The sequence below is a fragment of the Terrapene carolina genome, unplaced genomic scaffold (assembly GCF_002925995.2).
Source record: "Terrapene carolina triunguis isolate 2854851 unplaced genomic scaffold, T_m_triunguis-2.0 Scaffold402, whole genome shotgun sequence".
Classification (NCBI taxonomy): domain Eukaryota; kingdom Metazoa; phylum Chordata; order Testudines; family Emydidae; genus Terrapene; species Terrapene triunguis.
This window is the reverse complement of record NW_020664753.1, coordinates 987,572-1,005,997: the sequence shown is the minus strand read 5'-3', so window position 1 is coordinate 1,005,997 and position 18,426 is coordinate 987,572. Positions and strand designations below refer to the sequence as shown.

Below are 18,426 nucleotides of genomic sequence, written 5' to 3'. Positions count from 1 at the left end.
GTGTAGTGCAACACCAGTTTTAACCTCTACTCCAGTCAGCCCTTCTTTGCTAGGACCCTAGGAGGTCTCCCTCTCTCTAGGGAGCTCCTTCATTGCAGCTCAGCTAGCCTTGTCCTCATCCCCCGTAACAAGTCCGTCCGGGGTTTTTATCAGATTGGTCAGCTGAGGGCTAATTAGTTCCTTACCCCCCAGCCTCTCCTTCTGGTTAGTTAATTATTCCATCACCTGTGACTGGGGAAACTAATTGAGGCTACCGGGATCAGAGTGCTGACCCACCTGTCAGATCTCAGCACTCTGTCACAGGACTCTTGGTAGAATCCCGGACTGGAATAGCGGGGGTGCTGGGCAAGACTGAGGGAGGGATGTTGATGGAGCTGTGAGTGTGGGGGGGAAGTAAAGTCTGGGATAGTAGCCGAGGGGGAGGCTACTAGGTGGGGTTGAGGGACATCATCTAAGCTGTGTTCTGGGTCAGGACTAAGTGGCATCAATAGCTCAGGACTGAGGTTTCTTTGCCAGGATGACGTAGCTGAAGTGTGCATTTAGCCTGGTTGCACTACACCTGGCTGACACAGTGATATCAATTAGTGAACAATTAAATCTCTTGATTGACTTTAACCCAAACTGAAGTAAGTCGTTTCAAAAAATTCTTTGCATGTGAAATGCCTCCCAAACCTGAGGCTTCTAGTTTTCATCCCCAGAACTGAAAAATATCATCTGTGCTGGTTTTGAATTGTGTGTGTATAAATCATCCCCTGGGGGTAGGGCCTTTTGTGCCAGGTTTCAGCCTGAGTGACTTTTTATAGCTGAGTTATAAACTTTTAAAGGCCAGACTTAATCATAGCGATACTGAGACAACCGTTACAGTAGTGGTTTAAGGGGCATGGCTCTGATATATCTATGTGACATCTCCAAGTACACTTAGCACAGATGGCAGCTGGGTGTCCCATTTGCAGTGAGATTCCCCAGTCTGGAAGAGAGTGAGGTCTAGTGTTTAAAGTGGGGCCCAAGACTCAGGACTCTTGGATTCTAGCCTTGCCTCTCCTACTGTGATACCCTGTGACCCTGAGAAAGTCACTTACCCGCTGTGGGACACCGGTGTAAATCCAAATAATTCCACCAAACTCTGGATTTACACAGCTGTATCTAAGAGCAGAATTTGACTCTCTGTGTTAAATGAGGATGAGAATATCTACTTTCTTCTAAATGAAGTTTCAAGAGTTGTTTGTGAAATGCTTCGGGGGTCTCAGCTGGATGGTGTTCTGTAAACCCAGGAAGTGCAAATCCAAATTCCGCGTTTAATCCTGCTTGGAGTTAGCACCTTAGCATAATATTGGAATCACAGAATCATCCAAAACTGGGGCGTCAAAAGACCTATTGGGTCATTCCTCCTGTAGGTGGCCAATGGAAGTTTGTTCTCTACAATATACTCTGCAAAGCTCTGAGCCACCTAGTTCTGAAAAACTGCAAGATAGCAGGGCTTCAACCACATATCCTGGAGTAGACTTTCCATTTCAATAACTTTGATGGTTAAGCAGAATCAGCATTTGATCAATATGAGAACAGAATCTTTCATGGAGAAACTGTCATGAATGACAATAATACAGAACTCTTCTTGGTGTAGTTTTTCTAAATTTATTTGTTTATTAAACAAACAGAAACTACAACATGCATCAGATACTTTTCTTTATTGTACAACAAAACTACAGTGTCATTTGTAATTGCAGCGTTTCCAGCAACATCAGGCAGACTTTTTGATGTTATCCAGTTTTGCACAGTCACTAGAGTGTCGCATCATGAATTATTAAATCAGTGCTTCGTGGTAATACATAATTTCTTATCAATTATTCATGCTAATGTGCGTGTAGTTTACTTAATTGTGTTATTGACGATCAAAAGTAATTTCCTGAAAATCCTCAAGGACAGAAAATTTAATCAGCGTAACTACTTTTCAGATGCAATGCTGTTAAGTATTCTTAATTTGCTCAACAATTCACTTATTTATGTACCTTTCTGGAGGAAATACGAGTTTAATCAAACAATTAGATTGAAGAGTTAGTGTACAGAGGGGCTGGAGTGTAACTGAATGCAAAGTAATTATGTTGAAATGAAGTTGGGTTTGCCCATTTTAGACAGATTTTTTTTTTTTTTTTTTTGCTCCAGAAATCTGAAACACAAACTATAACTGGAAAGATCACTAAGAAAACAATGATTTCCCCTGTCCCTTAGGACATAAGCTCTTTTTTCCTTTGGTGGTAGGAAGGAGTTGGTTTGTTGCTGTTGTTTAAAAGAATAATAATAGCTTGAATTGAGACATAATTTATAGTCAGTGAAATCTTCATTACTTACCGTTCAGCAGCGTTGGAACAATAATGATCACAAGCTATTGCACATTCCCCCTTTGATAGGACATGGTTTTAGCATCAGTGCAGGAGAAAAAGTTCAAGAAGGGCCAAATTCAAAAATGAATCCCATTCTACCAGTGCCAGACCCACTGGAATTTTCCTTGTGACCAGACTGACGCCAGAATAAAAACCATACCCCGGATCAGCCTGTGTCAACAGGAGTGGGATTACGCCTTTTGCCTGCGTTTGCCCTTCACTCATGGCCCATTCCTGATAGGTGCTGAGGGGTCTCGACCCCCTCAAAGTCAATGGGAGTTGAGGGCATTTAGGACTGCAGGATTGAGCCTGTAGAGACCAGGCCTGCATGTTCGTTCCCCCTCTCCACTTTCTAACGAGCGATGGTTTAGGGCTAACAAAATCCTGCCAACACCATTAGCCAATGGAGAGTCCCTTTGCATCCCAAAGGGGTCATGAGGTTCTGTGAAACTCCTGGACTCAGATCCTACAGGCAGGAGCAGGAATTTTCCTGTCAATAGCAGTCACCACAGGCCTATTCCAGGCATGGCTCACCGGAGCAGAGCTCCACAAGAGTCAAGTCCTGCAAAGTGCTGGCACCACCCCGTCTAACTAAGGAGGCTCTCAGCACACCATCACACAGGGTGAGATCCACAGTGATAGCACAGTGCCTGGGTGGATAATGCCGCACTGCAAACAGTGCTTGGCTGAGATCGTGGGTCAAATTCAGCCCTTACAATAAGCAGCACAGTTCTGTTGACTTCAGTGGAATTTTCCCCATTTGCACCAGGGCTGATTTTAGCTCCGTAACCCCATTAATTTAGGCCCTGAGCCAAAGACCATTGAAGTCAATGGAGTCTTTCCATTAACTTCAGTGCAATTTAGATTGAGTTCTAGAGTAGTAGTTCATATGCTACTATGTTTAGGGTGAGTTTCGGGCTGGAGAGGAGATTCCAGTAGGGTCAATTTCTCCTTCTCACTGTGCATACAGCCAACAAATTAAGACGTACTCCTGGCTTTCCAGTAAACTGACCAGCATCAGGAGACAGGACAGCCTGTTTTTAGCTAGAATAAAGGAATATCCAGAGATCCTTTCTTCCTCTTTATTAAAAATACAACACACAAGGAAGCATTTGCCCTTTTGCAACTCCATTTGCCACCTTCTCTTTCCAAACACGTTTGCAAAATGGCATGGAATTGTCCTAGAACTTTTTCAAAGCTCAACAATCCCACCTAAAAAAAGCCTTTAAATTCCCAGAAATTACTGCCATCTCCAGTACAATGCTGACATTGCTGCTTGTGAGTTATTCATGCCGCCATGGTACTTTCCAGCATTCCCTATAGTGGATACAGGAAGTACCACAAACAATGGAAAAAACATTAACATGGAGCCCGGCACTGGGATTTCAATCACTAGCAGTTTCATTTTGCTGGTGATCACTGTATTCTGCTGAAACGCTCGATGGAAGTTTCACTCATTTTAGTACGATTGGAATGTGTTTGACTGTTTTCTGCTTTTCAGACCGAGGCTGGCTGGGACAGATTCAGTGAAAGTTGGTGACAGTGGAAAGTAGCAGGCAAAACTGGCACACAAAGGGTTACGAGCTCTCCTATGGGGTAGAGCTAAATGGGCCAGGGCAGCCCCCAAATACACGGTGCCTCTGTGGCTTAGTTCCCCCATTGGACCAGAGGCAGCAGGAGCCACGCTGTGTGACAGCCCTGCGGCTCTGTGGTTTTGGCTGGCTTGGCCAAGAGCAGAGCTGGGGAGTCCCACTGCAAGGCACTGCACTAGTTAGCACTGCTGAGTCTCCCCATCAGCCCCCTGTGCCCAACTCCCTCCCCGCCAGAGGTGAAGGTGCGTGGCCAGTGGCAGTGATATGTGGCTTTCCACCCCCTGAGCTGTCTGTCATTTTCTAGGCACCACCATTTTGAGAGGCAGATGCTCTGTGAGAGGCACCCAGGGGATTCCTGAGTGCTGCTACTCCTCTGGGGAGTGGGCGCTCATCACGCAAAGGAAGCTCAGAGCCAGGTAAAGACCCACCTGTCCCTGACTCCAAGCCGGGAAGGGCCGGGCTACCCCGAGGCACTGTCCCAGGCCAGGCCAAAGGTGTTTGGGGTCAATCCTGCTCCTCACAAAGCCAATGCCAGGGGGCATCGCTGAGTTCAGCAGGAGTAGGCCAGAGCCCTGGATGATTTGGTATCACTGGGATGCAAGGAGGCTAAAGATGGTATCACGGACAGTTCCAAACACAGAAGGTGCCAGTAAATCAAAGGAATAAATCTACAGCGGCATCAGGAAAGCAGGGATGTGTGACGCGCAGCCGGAGTTCTCTCGTATTTGCTCTGGATCCTCAGGATCCATGGTGGCCTCATGGCATCTAGTTTGGAAGGGCCCACGTCACAGTCCATTACATGGCATTTCCCGACGTTGAGGCCAAGGGTTCGTTGCAAGGAGCTGGTGGGTGGGGATCATCCATCCTCATACGCTCTTCTCCCCATCCATCTGTTCCTTGGCCGGAGACGACCTGTTATCCTGGCTGTTCTCCGGGCCAGGTTTGGCCGGGGGGGTGGGGCTGCTGCTGGTGGATGGCAGGAGGTTGGCGGACTGCAGCACGGCCTCTGAGTGTTCCCGCGCTTTCATGCGCAGTGCTGCCACGCTGGCTGTGCGGTTGCTTTGGCAGCCATAGGTGGGGAGGAAGGAGAGGCCCATGGGGTCTGGAACGCAGCAAGAGCACAGAGGGCTCCCTGGGGGAGGAAAGAGACAAGCCACTGTCAGCTTCTGATAATGTGGTGTCACAACCAGCGCCAAATCCCCAGCTGGCATAACCCCCACAGCACCATTGCCTTCAAAAGAGGCTCCCTTATTCACAGCAGCTGTGGATCTGGACCTTCACTGGGTCTAAAGCTACAATCAGCTTCATGATAACTTAGAGCTGGCAGGAAAATGGATTTTCCATTCCTGAAAAATTTCTAGCTTTTGAAAAAAATATTTGCCACCATTCAGGATGAAAACCCAGCATTTAGAAAATCATGTTTCAGTTTGACCATTTTTTGATCTTTTTTAAAAAAAATGTATATAAAATAAATTACATTTTGAAACAGAAAAAGGTTGTGAAACGAAAAGTCAAAGCTTTTCTTTCCAGAAACGACAAAATGTTTTTTTCCCCCCGATTCTTTTTCTAAACAAAATTTCATGGAAAGTGAGACAATGTCATGAAAAAATTTCATTTTAATCAAAATGTCATTTCCCATTGAAAAACCACTACGACAAAAAAATTTCAACCAGCTCAAGTTGATGACACAATTCGGGACTGATTCCCAGCTGGTGTAAACCTCACAGTGCCATTGGCAGCAAGGGAGGTTCCCTGATCCACACCAGCTCGGAATCTGGCCCTTCCTTAGCTCTGAAGCTAAAAGTCTCCATGAACAATAAGGTGAATCCAGCACCCTGAAGTTGGGATCCAAACTTTCTCCAAAATTGGAGAGAACAGATGCTTACATCTCAGGTATTATTTTGGCCTCTTTATAGGGCCTGATCCTTCCAAAAGTTGAGTGCACTCAATTGCTGTCAGTGGGCGTTGTGGATGCTCAGGTCCTTGCAGGATCAGTACCCATAAGAGCCAGAATCTGCTGCCCTTACTCTGATTAGTACCTTGCTTTGCAAGTTACCCAGGGCAACTTGTAAAGTAAGTTACTAATCAATGTGACTGAGGGCAGCAGAATCTGGCCCATAGATAGAAGTTGGTCGTGCCGTTTAGAGTCATATGTGGTCTTCTCCCACAAATTCAGCACCAAGCCCCACGGTGCAATTTGATGCTGCTGAATTCATTTCCCTATGCTTCATATGGGAGATCAACCCCAATACTGAGATCCTTAATACTGAGATCCCCGAAATGAAATTCTGAGCCCTACAGGCATCTTTGAACTTTAACCCTGGATATTTATTGTGCTAAATGGGTAGTCGCCTCAGCAAAAAAAAAAAAAAAAACCCACCCAGAAACAGGAATAAGATTAAAGTGTAAAAGCACCCTGGCCCAAATGATGCCAGAGGCCTGTGCAAATCACCATCATTTCAATTTTGTGCTGTATTCGTCTTCAAACAAAGAGCCAGGAGATGCCTGGGAAATCCCCCTCTCTGTGTTTCATGAGTACTGCCCATGACCTTCCAAGCAAGACATTATTGCCAGTTATGAGAAGTGTCCGAGGGGCATATTGAACATGCTGCTTTGGTCAGGCCTGATCAAGGCAATTGTGTTAAAAGCATTACGGTTAGCGTTTAAGGCCAGAAGGGGCCATTAGATCAACTGTCTGACTGCCTGTATATCACAGGCCATTTACATTTCACCCAGTTATGCCTGTAGTGAGCCCAGTATCTTGTGTTTGACATTAAGAGCTGGGCTCTAAACTAGCTAAACTGGTGGGAAATGTCCATGACTGGGATCAACTGCAGGAAACTGCAGATTGTGTGAGTGGGTTCATTAACCCCTTTGATCCTGGATCTATTTTTCTTTTTAGGAATGAGGGGGAAAATTATTGGCAGCTGGAGGGGGTCAGGAATTCCTGTGCCCTGGGGGAAGTGCAGATGCCAGAGCACTGGAGTAAGGGTGGAGTTGAAAACACAGGCGATAGGCAGAGAAAGAAAAAGTAGGAAAGGAAAGGGGCAAGCAGGGCCGTGGGGCAGGTATTAACTGATTAACCCTGAGTGCAGTAACACGCACCCATTAGCCTTGTTAGTCAATTACTGTGTCAATTACATCTATCTGTGTTGTAAGGATCATTTTGCTTCATTGCACCTGCCATCCCACAGGGCACTGCAAACTTTGCCATCTCTAGCAAGAAACCACTTGTTCCACCAGTTGATCTGCAGTCTCGTGAAATGCAGACGTTCTGCTACGCCACCCAGCAGTTCAGGGCAGGGAAGAGTCCCACATCCACATGAAGGCGCAGGGGGAGTTAGGGAGATGGGATGGATGGAACGGAGATATTCCTACTCTTCTAAAAAGTGCTGTGGGATCATTGATGAACTCAAGTGGTGAGGACCTTGGCTGTATGGCTCATCAAAAGGCAACACAGCACCCCCAGCCATAACACACAGCAACAAGCACTACTGACTGAATAGTTAGCACTACCTCCTGGGTTGTCCTTGACAAGGCCCCGCATCCAATTCTGATCCCACTTGTTCACACTTAGCTTAGGAGAGACAACAAGACACCAGATAGGGGAGTGGGTGTCTCTTGAAATACAAGGTGACTTGTTCCATACTAAAAACTTGGCTCCTTTGTAGCTAGATGGGCACCATGTTTGCCTTAACAGGCTGTACCCACCCACTGAGGGGAGCCCTTGTGGCCAGGTTTTCCTGGGACAACATCTCTGGGGCAGAGGACGTGACTCCTGAGGGGGAGCGGAGGTCTGGGGAAGTGGTCTGAGGTTGCATACCTGGCTTTAGGGCCCGAGCCTGGAATTCCATTAGCTGGTTGGGCTGGAGCTGCCCTCCCCCAGCAGGACTGAGGGAGAAGGCAGGAGATAAAACAATAGGGAGAGTGTGGAGCATGGCTTTCTCCTCCCCACCCCAGTGCTAAAACCAGAAGGGAGAGCCCCCTCCTCTCCCTAGCCTGGGGTGCCCCCACTCCTTGGCTGGAGTGATGAGAACTCCCCCTTCTTGTTCAATTGACTTTAAACCCTGGGCGGTTCCCAGCCAGGCTTCCCCAGAGAGCCAGGACAGCAGGTGTGATGGGAAATGTAGTCCCTGCCATTGGTCATATTTGTAATTCTAGATTCTTGTAAGGCCTGCTGGGAAATAGGAGGGGGAGCTTTGGAAGGAAGTAGGTTGTGCTGATGGACTCACCTGGTGGCTACGCGCCAGGAGTCCCATTACATCAGTGCAGCTGTATTTTACTTTGGGAGGATGTGGGGGCAGATGAAGGCCAGTGGGGCCAGGGAGACATTTATTTACTGGCCTGGGACAAACTGAACGAAAGCCCCTCTCCCCTTTGTCCCCAGCAGGGCAATGTGTCTCTGCCTTTTCTAAGTTCCAGACAGTCCCGCCTTTTCTGTCTGCCTGCCCCATGCTCCCACTTCACCCCTCAATGTCCTGGCAAGTGTGTGCTAAATAACCCATAGCAAGTGCTGTCTAACTCCCTCTCCTTGTACCACTGAGCAAGCCGGAATCCCACCGGGTGGGGAGGGGGTGGAATCCCCATTAATGCCTCCTTGGGTCGTGTCTGAAAGGCGTGGGGAGTTCAGGGACAACCTGAGGGCAGAGCCATGGCCCTTCCCCCTCTGCAGTGATGGCTGAGCTACAGTTCCAACATGCACTCCCCATGGGGAGCTTCACAGCCAGAATTCCTCCAAGGGACTCCAGCAGCCCCACAGCTCCTGTGTGCCCCCTTCAGTACTCAGGGCAGAATCCTACCCTCAGCCAATCCCCAGCAGGCAACGGCACGACAGACCACTACTGATGCAATGCAGCGTCTGCGTCTGATCTTTCCAAGCCAAGGACTTGCGTTAATTTCAGCAGTTAATATCCAAGTTAAATGGCTCATGACAGAGTGATGGATTTTATAACCTCCATGAAGCAGGTATTCTTCATATTACAGAGCTAATCTCAGTGCCACTTGGTCAACATGAATCTAGACAGTTGTTTGTTTTCTGGACATTAGCAAAACTTCCCAGTGACAGTTATTGGATATTAGTTATTCGCAGGAAGGCTTCTTGAGAAAATGCTTTCTAAAAAGTCAGGAGGAAGTGTGGAGAGTTTATTAATATAACTGAGCTGTCTTTTTAACCCCTGCAATTCTCCTAGACACAGAGCTTACGATCGGTGAAGTAACACTTCTGCCGTGCCTTACTTCCAAATTAATCCCACTGTGCATGCAAGTGTTACTAAGGGCTAGTCTACACTAGAAGCGCAACAGCAGCGCAGCTTCACCAATGCAGGGCATCTGGTGAAGACGCTCTATCCCAACCAGAGAGCTCTCCTGTCAGCATGATAAAACCACCTCTAGGAGAGGTGATGGCATGTCAGTGGGAGTAGTCCACACCTGCGCTGGGGTCGGTGTAATTTACGTCGCTCGGGGGGTATTCACACCCATTCATCCGACGAAGTGGGTATTCACCCACGAAAGCTTATGCTCCAATACGTCTGTTAGTCTATAAGGTGCCACAGGACTCTTTGTCGCTTTTTACAGATCCAGACTAACAAGGCTACCCCTCTGATATAAGATATACCGACATAAGTGGTAGTGTGTACGAGCCCTAACCCATTCCACAAACCCCAGATCTTAAACCTCCCAAACTGGCATTCACAATCCAAACCTGCAGATGTTGCTGTCTCTAGTGGGCTGAATATCTCTACCTTGAGGGTGTTTGATATCGGACACTAAATTTGGTAGAGACAAGGTGGGTGATCACAAAGATCACACTATATCTGATCTCTCAGTTCTCATCCTCAAAGGAAACCTGCACAACACCTCCAGAAGATGAGCCTGGGAGCTTAAATGCATAACTTAGCTAGACACTAAAAATCATGGACTGAATAGAAACACTGGATTTATGGCTCATTACAATAATCTATAACCCACTAACCCCCTCTGCCCCCAGCTTTTTTTTTCTCCTCCCCCCTCCCTGTGACTAGAGAGGTGTTAACTGGCCACTTCACCTTGAATGGTCCCTTGAAATATGTGTTAATTACTTATGCTCAACAATCTGTTCCAACTTGTATTTAGCTGGGACACTCTGAGTACATTTCCCAAACCTGAAGAAGAGCTCTGTGTAAGCTTGAAGCTTTTGTCTCTTCATCAACAGAAGTTGGTCCGATAAAAGATATTACGACAGCCAGCTTGTCTCTCTAATATCCTGCGACTAACATGGCTACAACAACACAGCATACTGAATTTTGTGGCTTTCAAATTTAAATAAGAAGGTGAAGTTTTGAGCACATGAAAAAGGGGATTTATAACAAAATCTGCACAGTATATAACATGAAGTATAATTTTTTCTACCCACAAACAAATACATCAGTACGCTTATCCCCACTGAAATGCAGCCACCTCTGGGGTGAAATGCAGCAACGGTTTAACAGCACAGAGCAGCATATCATGACAGTTTAGGAAAGGAAGCAGGACTATGATGTTCTACAATAAAAAAACGTGATTAGGTTTTTCCAGGCTTTTAAGAAATGTTGCTGCTTTTTCTCACTATGAAAAAGAAACAGATAGGGAAAGAAAATATCCAAAAATTAGATCTCAAAATGAGATCTGATCCAAAGCTCAGCAGGGACTATCATTCATTTGTTTATATGTACTGCACCTAGCAAAATGGGAACCAATCCAGATGTGGCGACTGCCAGCAGATTCTACCACAATATCAATGCTAATATTCAGCAGTTCTTTTAAAAATCCAGATAGTAATGCTGTGTTATTTCTGTCACTGTCATTATTTCCCACTGGCCATCAAGTGCTGTAACATTGTGATTTAGGGCATGTCTACACTACAAAGTTAAGTGGACGTAATGCAGCTTACGTCAACCTAACTATGTAAGTGTACACACTACAGTGTTCCTTCTGCTGCTGTAAAACGCTTGCTATGCCAACCTAGTAAACCCACCTCGACAAGAGGCGTAAGGCTTAGGTCGACATAGTTCGGGTGACACAGTATCTATACAGACACTGTCTGTATAGACACTGCGTTACTTGCATCGCCTGTTGGCTGTCAGGGTGGCTGACAGCCAGAGTGGTGAAATTGACAAGAATGTCAATTTCACTACTGGTAGGATCCCTGTTTTGAAATTGAGGTGGGAGGGGGTGTTCCAGCTCTGAGCCCAGCAGTGCTGACAGTTGCAGTCTTGCTGCCTGGCACTGAGAGCGCAGGCTGGGGCCTCCCTGCAGAGCTCCCAACTGGAGTCCGGCTGCTGCCCAGACTCTCAGCTCCCCCCTCCACAGGGAGTTCCCTCCCACGGGGAGTTGAGATCCTGGGCGGCAGGTAGGCTCCAGCTGGGAGCTCCCTCCCATGGGGACCGGGGAACTGAGATCACGGGCTGTAGCCAAGCTGGGAGCTCTCAGACCCCCATGCTGCCCCTCTGAAGTCGATGCAAGCACTCCTGGTGAGGATGCACACCACCAACTGAAGGAGGGTAGTGTGGACACGAAAAAAATTGTGAATTGTGTAGTGAATTGGGAACATAGGTCGACTTAATTGTGTAGTGTAGACATGGCCTTAGTCACAGAGCACCTGACACTGCCTCCATTGGAATCAATAGCAAAACTCCCACTGACTTCCGTGGCAGCAGGATTAGGTCCCGAACCGAGAGAGGGAAAAGTCCTGCTGTTTCATCAAGTTCAGCACCCAACTCAGCTAGTCATTTTTTGCAACCTTTTTGTGAGAATAGTCGACCTCCCGACACGGCCACTCAGAGTCCTTTGGAAGGGAAGGAAGTGGGCCCAGGTAACACAAAAGCGAGGCTAGCATTAATTTGGCCAGCTGTATGGGAGGAGAGGGGAGGTAGAAATTAGTATCTCCCCTTCTGAGGCCACCCTGGCTGAGTTCAGGTGAGTGTGAATAAACTCAATCAAATAAGAATAATTTTTGCTCTATGGTTAGCAAGGGATAAAATATTTATCAGTTTTCAATACCAATCTAGGTTCTTTGCTTAATAATTAGATCTGCTATTACCCAGTGGCTTTCTGCAGTCGAATGCAGTTGAGCTACCCCCGGTGAACACATGGATACCCCCATCAATAATTCATCCATGAACTGCTTGCCTAATTTTCTTTGCCACTAAAATGCCTGTATGACGGTGGGTCAAATTCCATTCTCAGTTATCCTGTATAAATCCAGAATAACTCAATTTAAACTAGTGTCGTTGCTCCGGGGTCATGCTGGTGTAAATGAAAGCAGGAACTGGCCCTTCATTACAATACACAGTAGCAAGTCATGTGAAGGCAGACTTGATTCTAACCTCACCTGTGTAAATGGGCAGTAAGTGCAATGGAGTCAGTGGACCTATATCGGAATAAAGCAGCATAAGTGACTTTAGAATCGGTTCCCATGCCTTCTACATGCTTGTCAGTGGGCCTATGGTGGAAAAGCGCATTGACTTCACTGGTATATGCATCCACGTTTGCCAGGGAAGAAATTGGCCCGTTATCTCATTGCAGTAGCCTGGGAGTGCATACAACACTACTGGAAAATAAACAGTTGTTCTTAATTACTGAGGGTACATCTACACAGCAAACAAGCAGCCATGGCTGGCCCGGGTCTGGGCTCAGGTTATTGGGCTGTAAAATTGCTGTGTAGATGTTTGGGCTCCAGGACCCTGTGAGGAGGGGAGTGTCGCAGAGCCGGGGCTGCAGCCCAAGCCTGAACATCTACACAGCAATTTTTAGCCCCACAGCCTGACACCTGTGAGCCTGAGTCAGCTGATCCGGGCCAGCCGCGGCCATGCCATGGATCTTTTATTCCAGTGTAGATGTACCCTTAGTGCCTGATCCACCTTCCACTGAAAGAGTTATTCCATTGATTTCAAAGGGAGTTGGATCAGGCTGCTCAAGTACAGCATGTGAACTGTTTTATTTCAAGAACTCTCTGCCTCCTGTATACTAAATTAAAATACACGATTAGGTTTCCATTAAGTTACAGCAAATTCTGCTGAATTGATCGAAGCCTCCTTGCATTCCTATATGACATCATGCTTTAAAGGCTCAGCCTGAACATAAATATTTAATGTAATAAATACAGTCTGAAATATTTGATCCACTTGGCAGTTTAATTGATCTACTACAGAGACTGACAGGAAAAATTAAATTAATTCTGTCTTGTCTCTGCCAACAGCACATTTTAATTGTAAAGGTACTTGAACTACAATTTGGGTTACACACAGAACCCTTTTGCCCAGGCTGTGTTGTTTTAATGTTCAGAGTCAGTCTAGGAAAATGGAAGTGGAGCGGCGCATATATTGATTTAGGAATATTCAAAAATATATATCGGGTATATATGATTTTAGCTCAACAGTTTCAGAAATTCAATAGATCATCTTCTTGAAAGCCAAAAACCAATTCTCCTCCTCTCACAAACTCTGTGGGTGGGGGTGAAAATCTTAGCTGGAACCTGAAATTGTAGGTAAATGGAGTATCTAACTACCTTCTGCTCCTTTGAAATCCTCATTTAAAATCCTGGGCTGTGGCACGCCACTAAATGCTGTTTAATTTACAGTAAAGGGGTGGGGGTGGGGTAGAGTTTTTTCTTTATAATATTCAGCTGGTTTTTTTTTCAACTTGTTTGCACCCACATGAACCCCACACAGTAAAATTGCCTTTACCAGGGATGTATGGCCAGCCAATACCCAGAATAAAGACTTTAAATTGCTATTGAGATTTGATTCAAAGGGGGCCTAACCCAGTGTTCCATGATTACTACAAACAGCCAGTGTACCTAGTTGCACTCAGGACTGATCAGTGGGAGGGTAAAAGTGGCCTTTTGCTAACTTTGTAGCTCCTTCAGCCTAGAGCTGGTAAGGGCCCACCTGGCCCCCGGTGTAACTTAGAGGAGCTTCACACCTGCTATAAGTTCACATTCCCAAATTGCCCTAGTGTAGGGGAATGTCACCCACATCTCTTTTCCTCCAGCCATGCCCTCTGCATTGGAGGCTGGGAAAGGGTGGTGCAGAACAGGCTACGCTGGCTCTAATAGTCTAATGCCACCACGATTTCAGATCTGCCAGGTTTGCCACTGGAGCAGCGCAAAGGAGGCAAAACAGGGCTGAGGTGGTGGCCTGGTTATTTCAATGTGAGCTTTGACTGGCATACAATACAGCTTTGGGCCCAGGGTATTTCATGTTACATGAATTGTACTCACCCGTTTTACATTAAAGGGAAGCTCATTTTTCCATTATTCCTGTTATTAGGGCAGTATGTGTGGTGCACTAAGCATTGCCCACACACGTGAGAAGAGACAATCCCAGCTCCAAGGAGTCCGTATCCAGCCTTTATGTACTGTTAGTGCAATTCCAAAAATAATTTAGGAACCTGTGGCCAGATTCTGCCTTTGGCTGCATGGGCAGGGAAGCCCACAAGGGCAGGGCATGTGTATCTGAGAGCAACAATAATCCTTAGAAACAACCCGAATTTAGCACCTCCTCCACCACCTTTTCCCTAAGCATCTTCAAGTCCTCTCCAAACAGGTCCAATCCTTTGCCTTGTGGATGTGTGCCACTCTGTGTGAGGTCGGAGTGAACACCTGCACCAGTAAGGATCGGTCTTACCACCAAGGCTTGGCAGGATTCAATCCTCCCACCATCGCTGTCATCCCCCATGAGGAAAGCCATGGCACAAAGGGCCTGATCCTTCTTCCCACTGAAATCAACAGCAAAACTTCCATCTACCTCATTCTATCTTAGCTACTTATCTGGCCCCCATTATCGTGGTATCTGAGCACCTAACGCTCTCTAATGTATTTATCCTTGCAACATCCCTGTGAGGTAAGGCAGTGCTAGCATACCCCTTGTACACAGGGAGCTGAGGCACTGAGAGACCAAGTGACATGTCCAAGAGCTCCCAAAGGGAATCCATTGCAGATCAGAGAACTGAGCCCAGGTCAGCACTCTGACAACTGCACCAGCCTTTCCCCCATAAGGCAGCAGCGCTTTTACCTCTCTGCACGAGATAAGCCAGGATTTGAACCTGTGTTCACCTGTGCACAAAGCAGCAGCTTTTCCACCTTACCAGATCACTGCATTGGGTTAGCAGAAGGAGATCCAGACAGATTAAATGAGTTGCCCAAGGTCCCACACCGAGGAAAGCACTTAAGCACGTAATTAAGTGCTTTCCTGAAGCAGGGTCCAAATTAGTGACAGAGCCAGGGAAGAGTACCTGGGAGTCCTGATTTCCAGTCCCCTATTTTTTACACTAGATAACATTTCTTTCATCTTGTAAACACCAGTTCAAGCATAACTCAGGTTCTTGCATGTTTCATTCCCAGTCTCTCTCTACTGAAGTGACGTTTGACAAATTCTCCTCATCTGTCCATAATAAAAATTGAAGCACAGCGGAGCTACATTTCTAGCCCGTTTACTGGACATTACACAATTAATCCTCCATAATGCTCCCAACTGCAAGCACAGCAGCAAACCAACCATGAAAGACCCTAATCAATGTTGCTTTGGAATAGCCGCTTTGGTATATAACGTGCAATGCTGGTTCTCTATCCATGGCGTGGGGTTGCTAGGAAAACAGAGCCAGCTCTCACTCGCACGGGAAGGAGCTGGGAGTGAATTATGAAAGTCATTCCCTGGCAAGTGTAATTATTTTTCTCCACATACGCTGCACTATATATCGCAGGTTCTCAGGAAGTTCCAGCTGAATCTAACGGACGCGCTTTTGGCCTCAGCCGCAAGAATAGCAGAGCACTTCCGCTAAGAACGGAGATTCTTGTTTACACGCATTAATAACCTCTTCTCCATTAATGAATTGCATTCATACTGTCATCCATTAAGGAGGTGCTCTGAGGTCTCTCCATTTAGAACACTAGCTTCTCCTGATGACTATTGTTATGCAGCCCATAAATAAAGCTTGTATTTCCCCTTCATATTTGAGGCTCTGCAATTAAATTTGCTAAATGGACTGCATAGGCCTGGTTTACGGTAAGTGATTTATCTTGGAACATAGGGGAAACATAGGAATTGCTATAGTGGACCAGTGCAGTGGTCCCGTCCACCTAGTCCAATTTCTGATGGTGCCCAACCCCTGATGCTTTGATGGACTAAAACAAGCTATTTCCAATCCCCAGGAACTTAGTGGATGACTAGTATCCTGAAACATGAGGTTTCATATCCCTCATAAAGGCTGATCCCATTTATGAATGCAATGGTGATTCTTCAACTGATAAACCGTATCATCTTGATTAATAGATTTATCAATTACAAGGCCAGAAGGGACCATCGTGATCATCTAGTCTGACCCCCTGTCTAACACAGACCTGAGAACTGCCCCACAATAAGTCCTAGAGCAGAGCTTTTAGAAAAACATCCCGTCTTGATTTAAAGATTGTCAGAGATGGAAAATCCACCACGATCCTTGGTCAAGTGTTCAAATGGTTAATTACTCTCACCTTTAAAAATGTAAACTTTATTTCCAGTCTGCATTTGTCTAGCTTCAACTTCCAGCCATTGGAGTTTGTTAGATCTTTCTCTGCTAGATTGACAAGCCCACTATCAAATGTTTGTTCCCAAATGTATAGCTCTCGTGGTGGCTTGATGATGACTGTCTCAATACAGTATTTGATGGGATGAATACCTAGGAGGGAGAGGAATTGTCCCAGATGATAGAAGGGGTTAATGGGATACAATTAATATGGGGAGAATATAGGCTGAAAATCAAGAAAACTTCCTGATGGCAAGATGCGCTACTCTGTGGAATAGTCTGTGTTCTGCACCATGATTCTCTGATGTTATAGAACTAATGCCCTGTTTCCTTCCTGGATGGCCTTAGAGTGGGAATATTCCCTTTGGAACAGATCTGAATTCCTGAACCAGCAGAGGTCTGGAGGCATGGGGCTCTTTTCCTGAGAGAGCAGGGTTGACTTTGCTTTGCTCTACAGCAACATTTCCTAGTCTGTCGGAAGTAGCACTCGCTGTGCTCAGGCCAGGGCCGCCCAGGGGCGGGGCGGGGGGGCGGGGCAATTTGCCCCAGGCCCCACAGGGGCCCCCACGAGAATATAGTATTCTATAATATTGCAACTTTTTTTATGGAAGAGGCCCCCAAAATTGCTTTGCCCCAGGCCCCCTGAATCCTCTGGGTGGCCCTGGCTCGGGCCAGAGTTGCAAAGCTGTGCCAAGTGAGTAGTAATCTCTGAGGATGAAGCTCATCTTGAATCCCTGCGCCATACGAGGCTAGGCCTAAATCTCTTGTCTCAACTGGGTTGCCTTCCCCTAGGAAGGCCCCATCCTGCCATGGCTTGTATCACAAGGTGTCAGATCCAGATGGCATTTGTGGATGGCTTTGGAGAACTTGGGCCAGGTGATCCAAAACCGAGAGGAGAAAATGTTTTGGTTTCTTTACACAGACTGCCCCTAGTTGTAGAGCTTTCAGGTGATGGAATGAAAATGAGCCTTGGGGGGTAGAATAATGGTTAACTAGGCGAATCATCATCATTTATTATTAGCAGCATTAATTTTTAATTGTCTTCCTCTAAAACATTCATTGAATATTGTCCACTGATACCGGCCTGTTGCTGAACTAGATGGCTCAGTGGTCCAATACAGTCCAGCAAATCCTTTTCTCATTAGGAACTGTAAAATAACCTAAACTTTCCAGTAATGTTTGGTTCACTGGGCATGCACCACTCATCTGTGAGTCACTGCTTGCCAGGCAGGCTGTTTTCACTGTCTTATCAAGGAACACATTAGCAGGGGCTGTTCTCCCAATCATGGGCATGCACAGTCCTTGCTGCCATTCACAGGACCCACCTCAGATTCATAGATTCATAGATTCTAGGACTGGAAGGCACCTCGAGAGGTCATCGAGTCCAGTCCCCTGCCCGCATGGCAGGACCAAATACTGTCTAGACCATCCCTGATAGACATTTATCTAACCTACTCTTAAATATCTCCAGAGATGGAGATTCCACAACCTCCCTAGGCAATTTATTCCAGTGTTTAACCACCCTGACAGTTAAGAACTTTTTCCTAATGTCCAACCTAGACCTCCCTTGCTGCAGTTTAAGCCCATTGCTTCTTGTTCTATCCTTAGAGCTAAGGTGAACAAGTTTTCTCCCTCCCCCTTATGACACCCTTTTAGATACCTGAAAACTGCTATCATGTCCCCTCTCAGTCTTCTCTTTTCCAAACTAAACAAACCCAATTCTTTCAGCCTTCCTTCATAGGTCATGTTCTCAAGACCTTTAATCATTCTTGTTGCTCTTCTCTGGACCCTTTCCAATTTCTCCACATCTTTCTTGAAATGCGGTGCCCAGAACTGGACGCAATACTCCAGCTGAGGCCTAACCAGAGCAGAGTAGAGCGGAAGAATGACTTCTCGTGTCTTGCTCACAACACACCTGTTAATACATCCCAGAATCA

General features: G+C 46.3%; 1 protein-coding gene across 1 annotated transcript in view; it reads right to left on the bottom strand.

The window, feature by feature from the left end:
• Positions 1–4,836: 4,836 nt before the first annotated feature.
• The window catches only part of DRGX (dorsal root ganglia homeobox), a 25,129-nt gene continuing 11,539 nt past the window's right edge, over positions 4,837–18,426 (bottom strand). The window contains exon 6 of the mRNA XM_024210383.1: positions 4,837–5,102. Within this exon, the coding sequence (XP_024066151.1) occupies positions 4,837–5,102 (266 nt within the window). The remainder of the gene's footprint in view (positions 5,103–18,426) is intronic.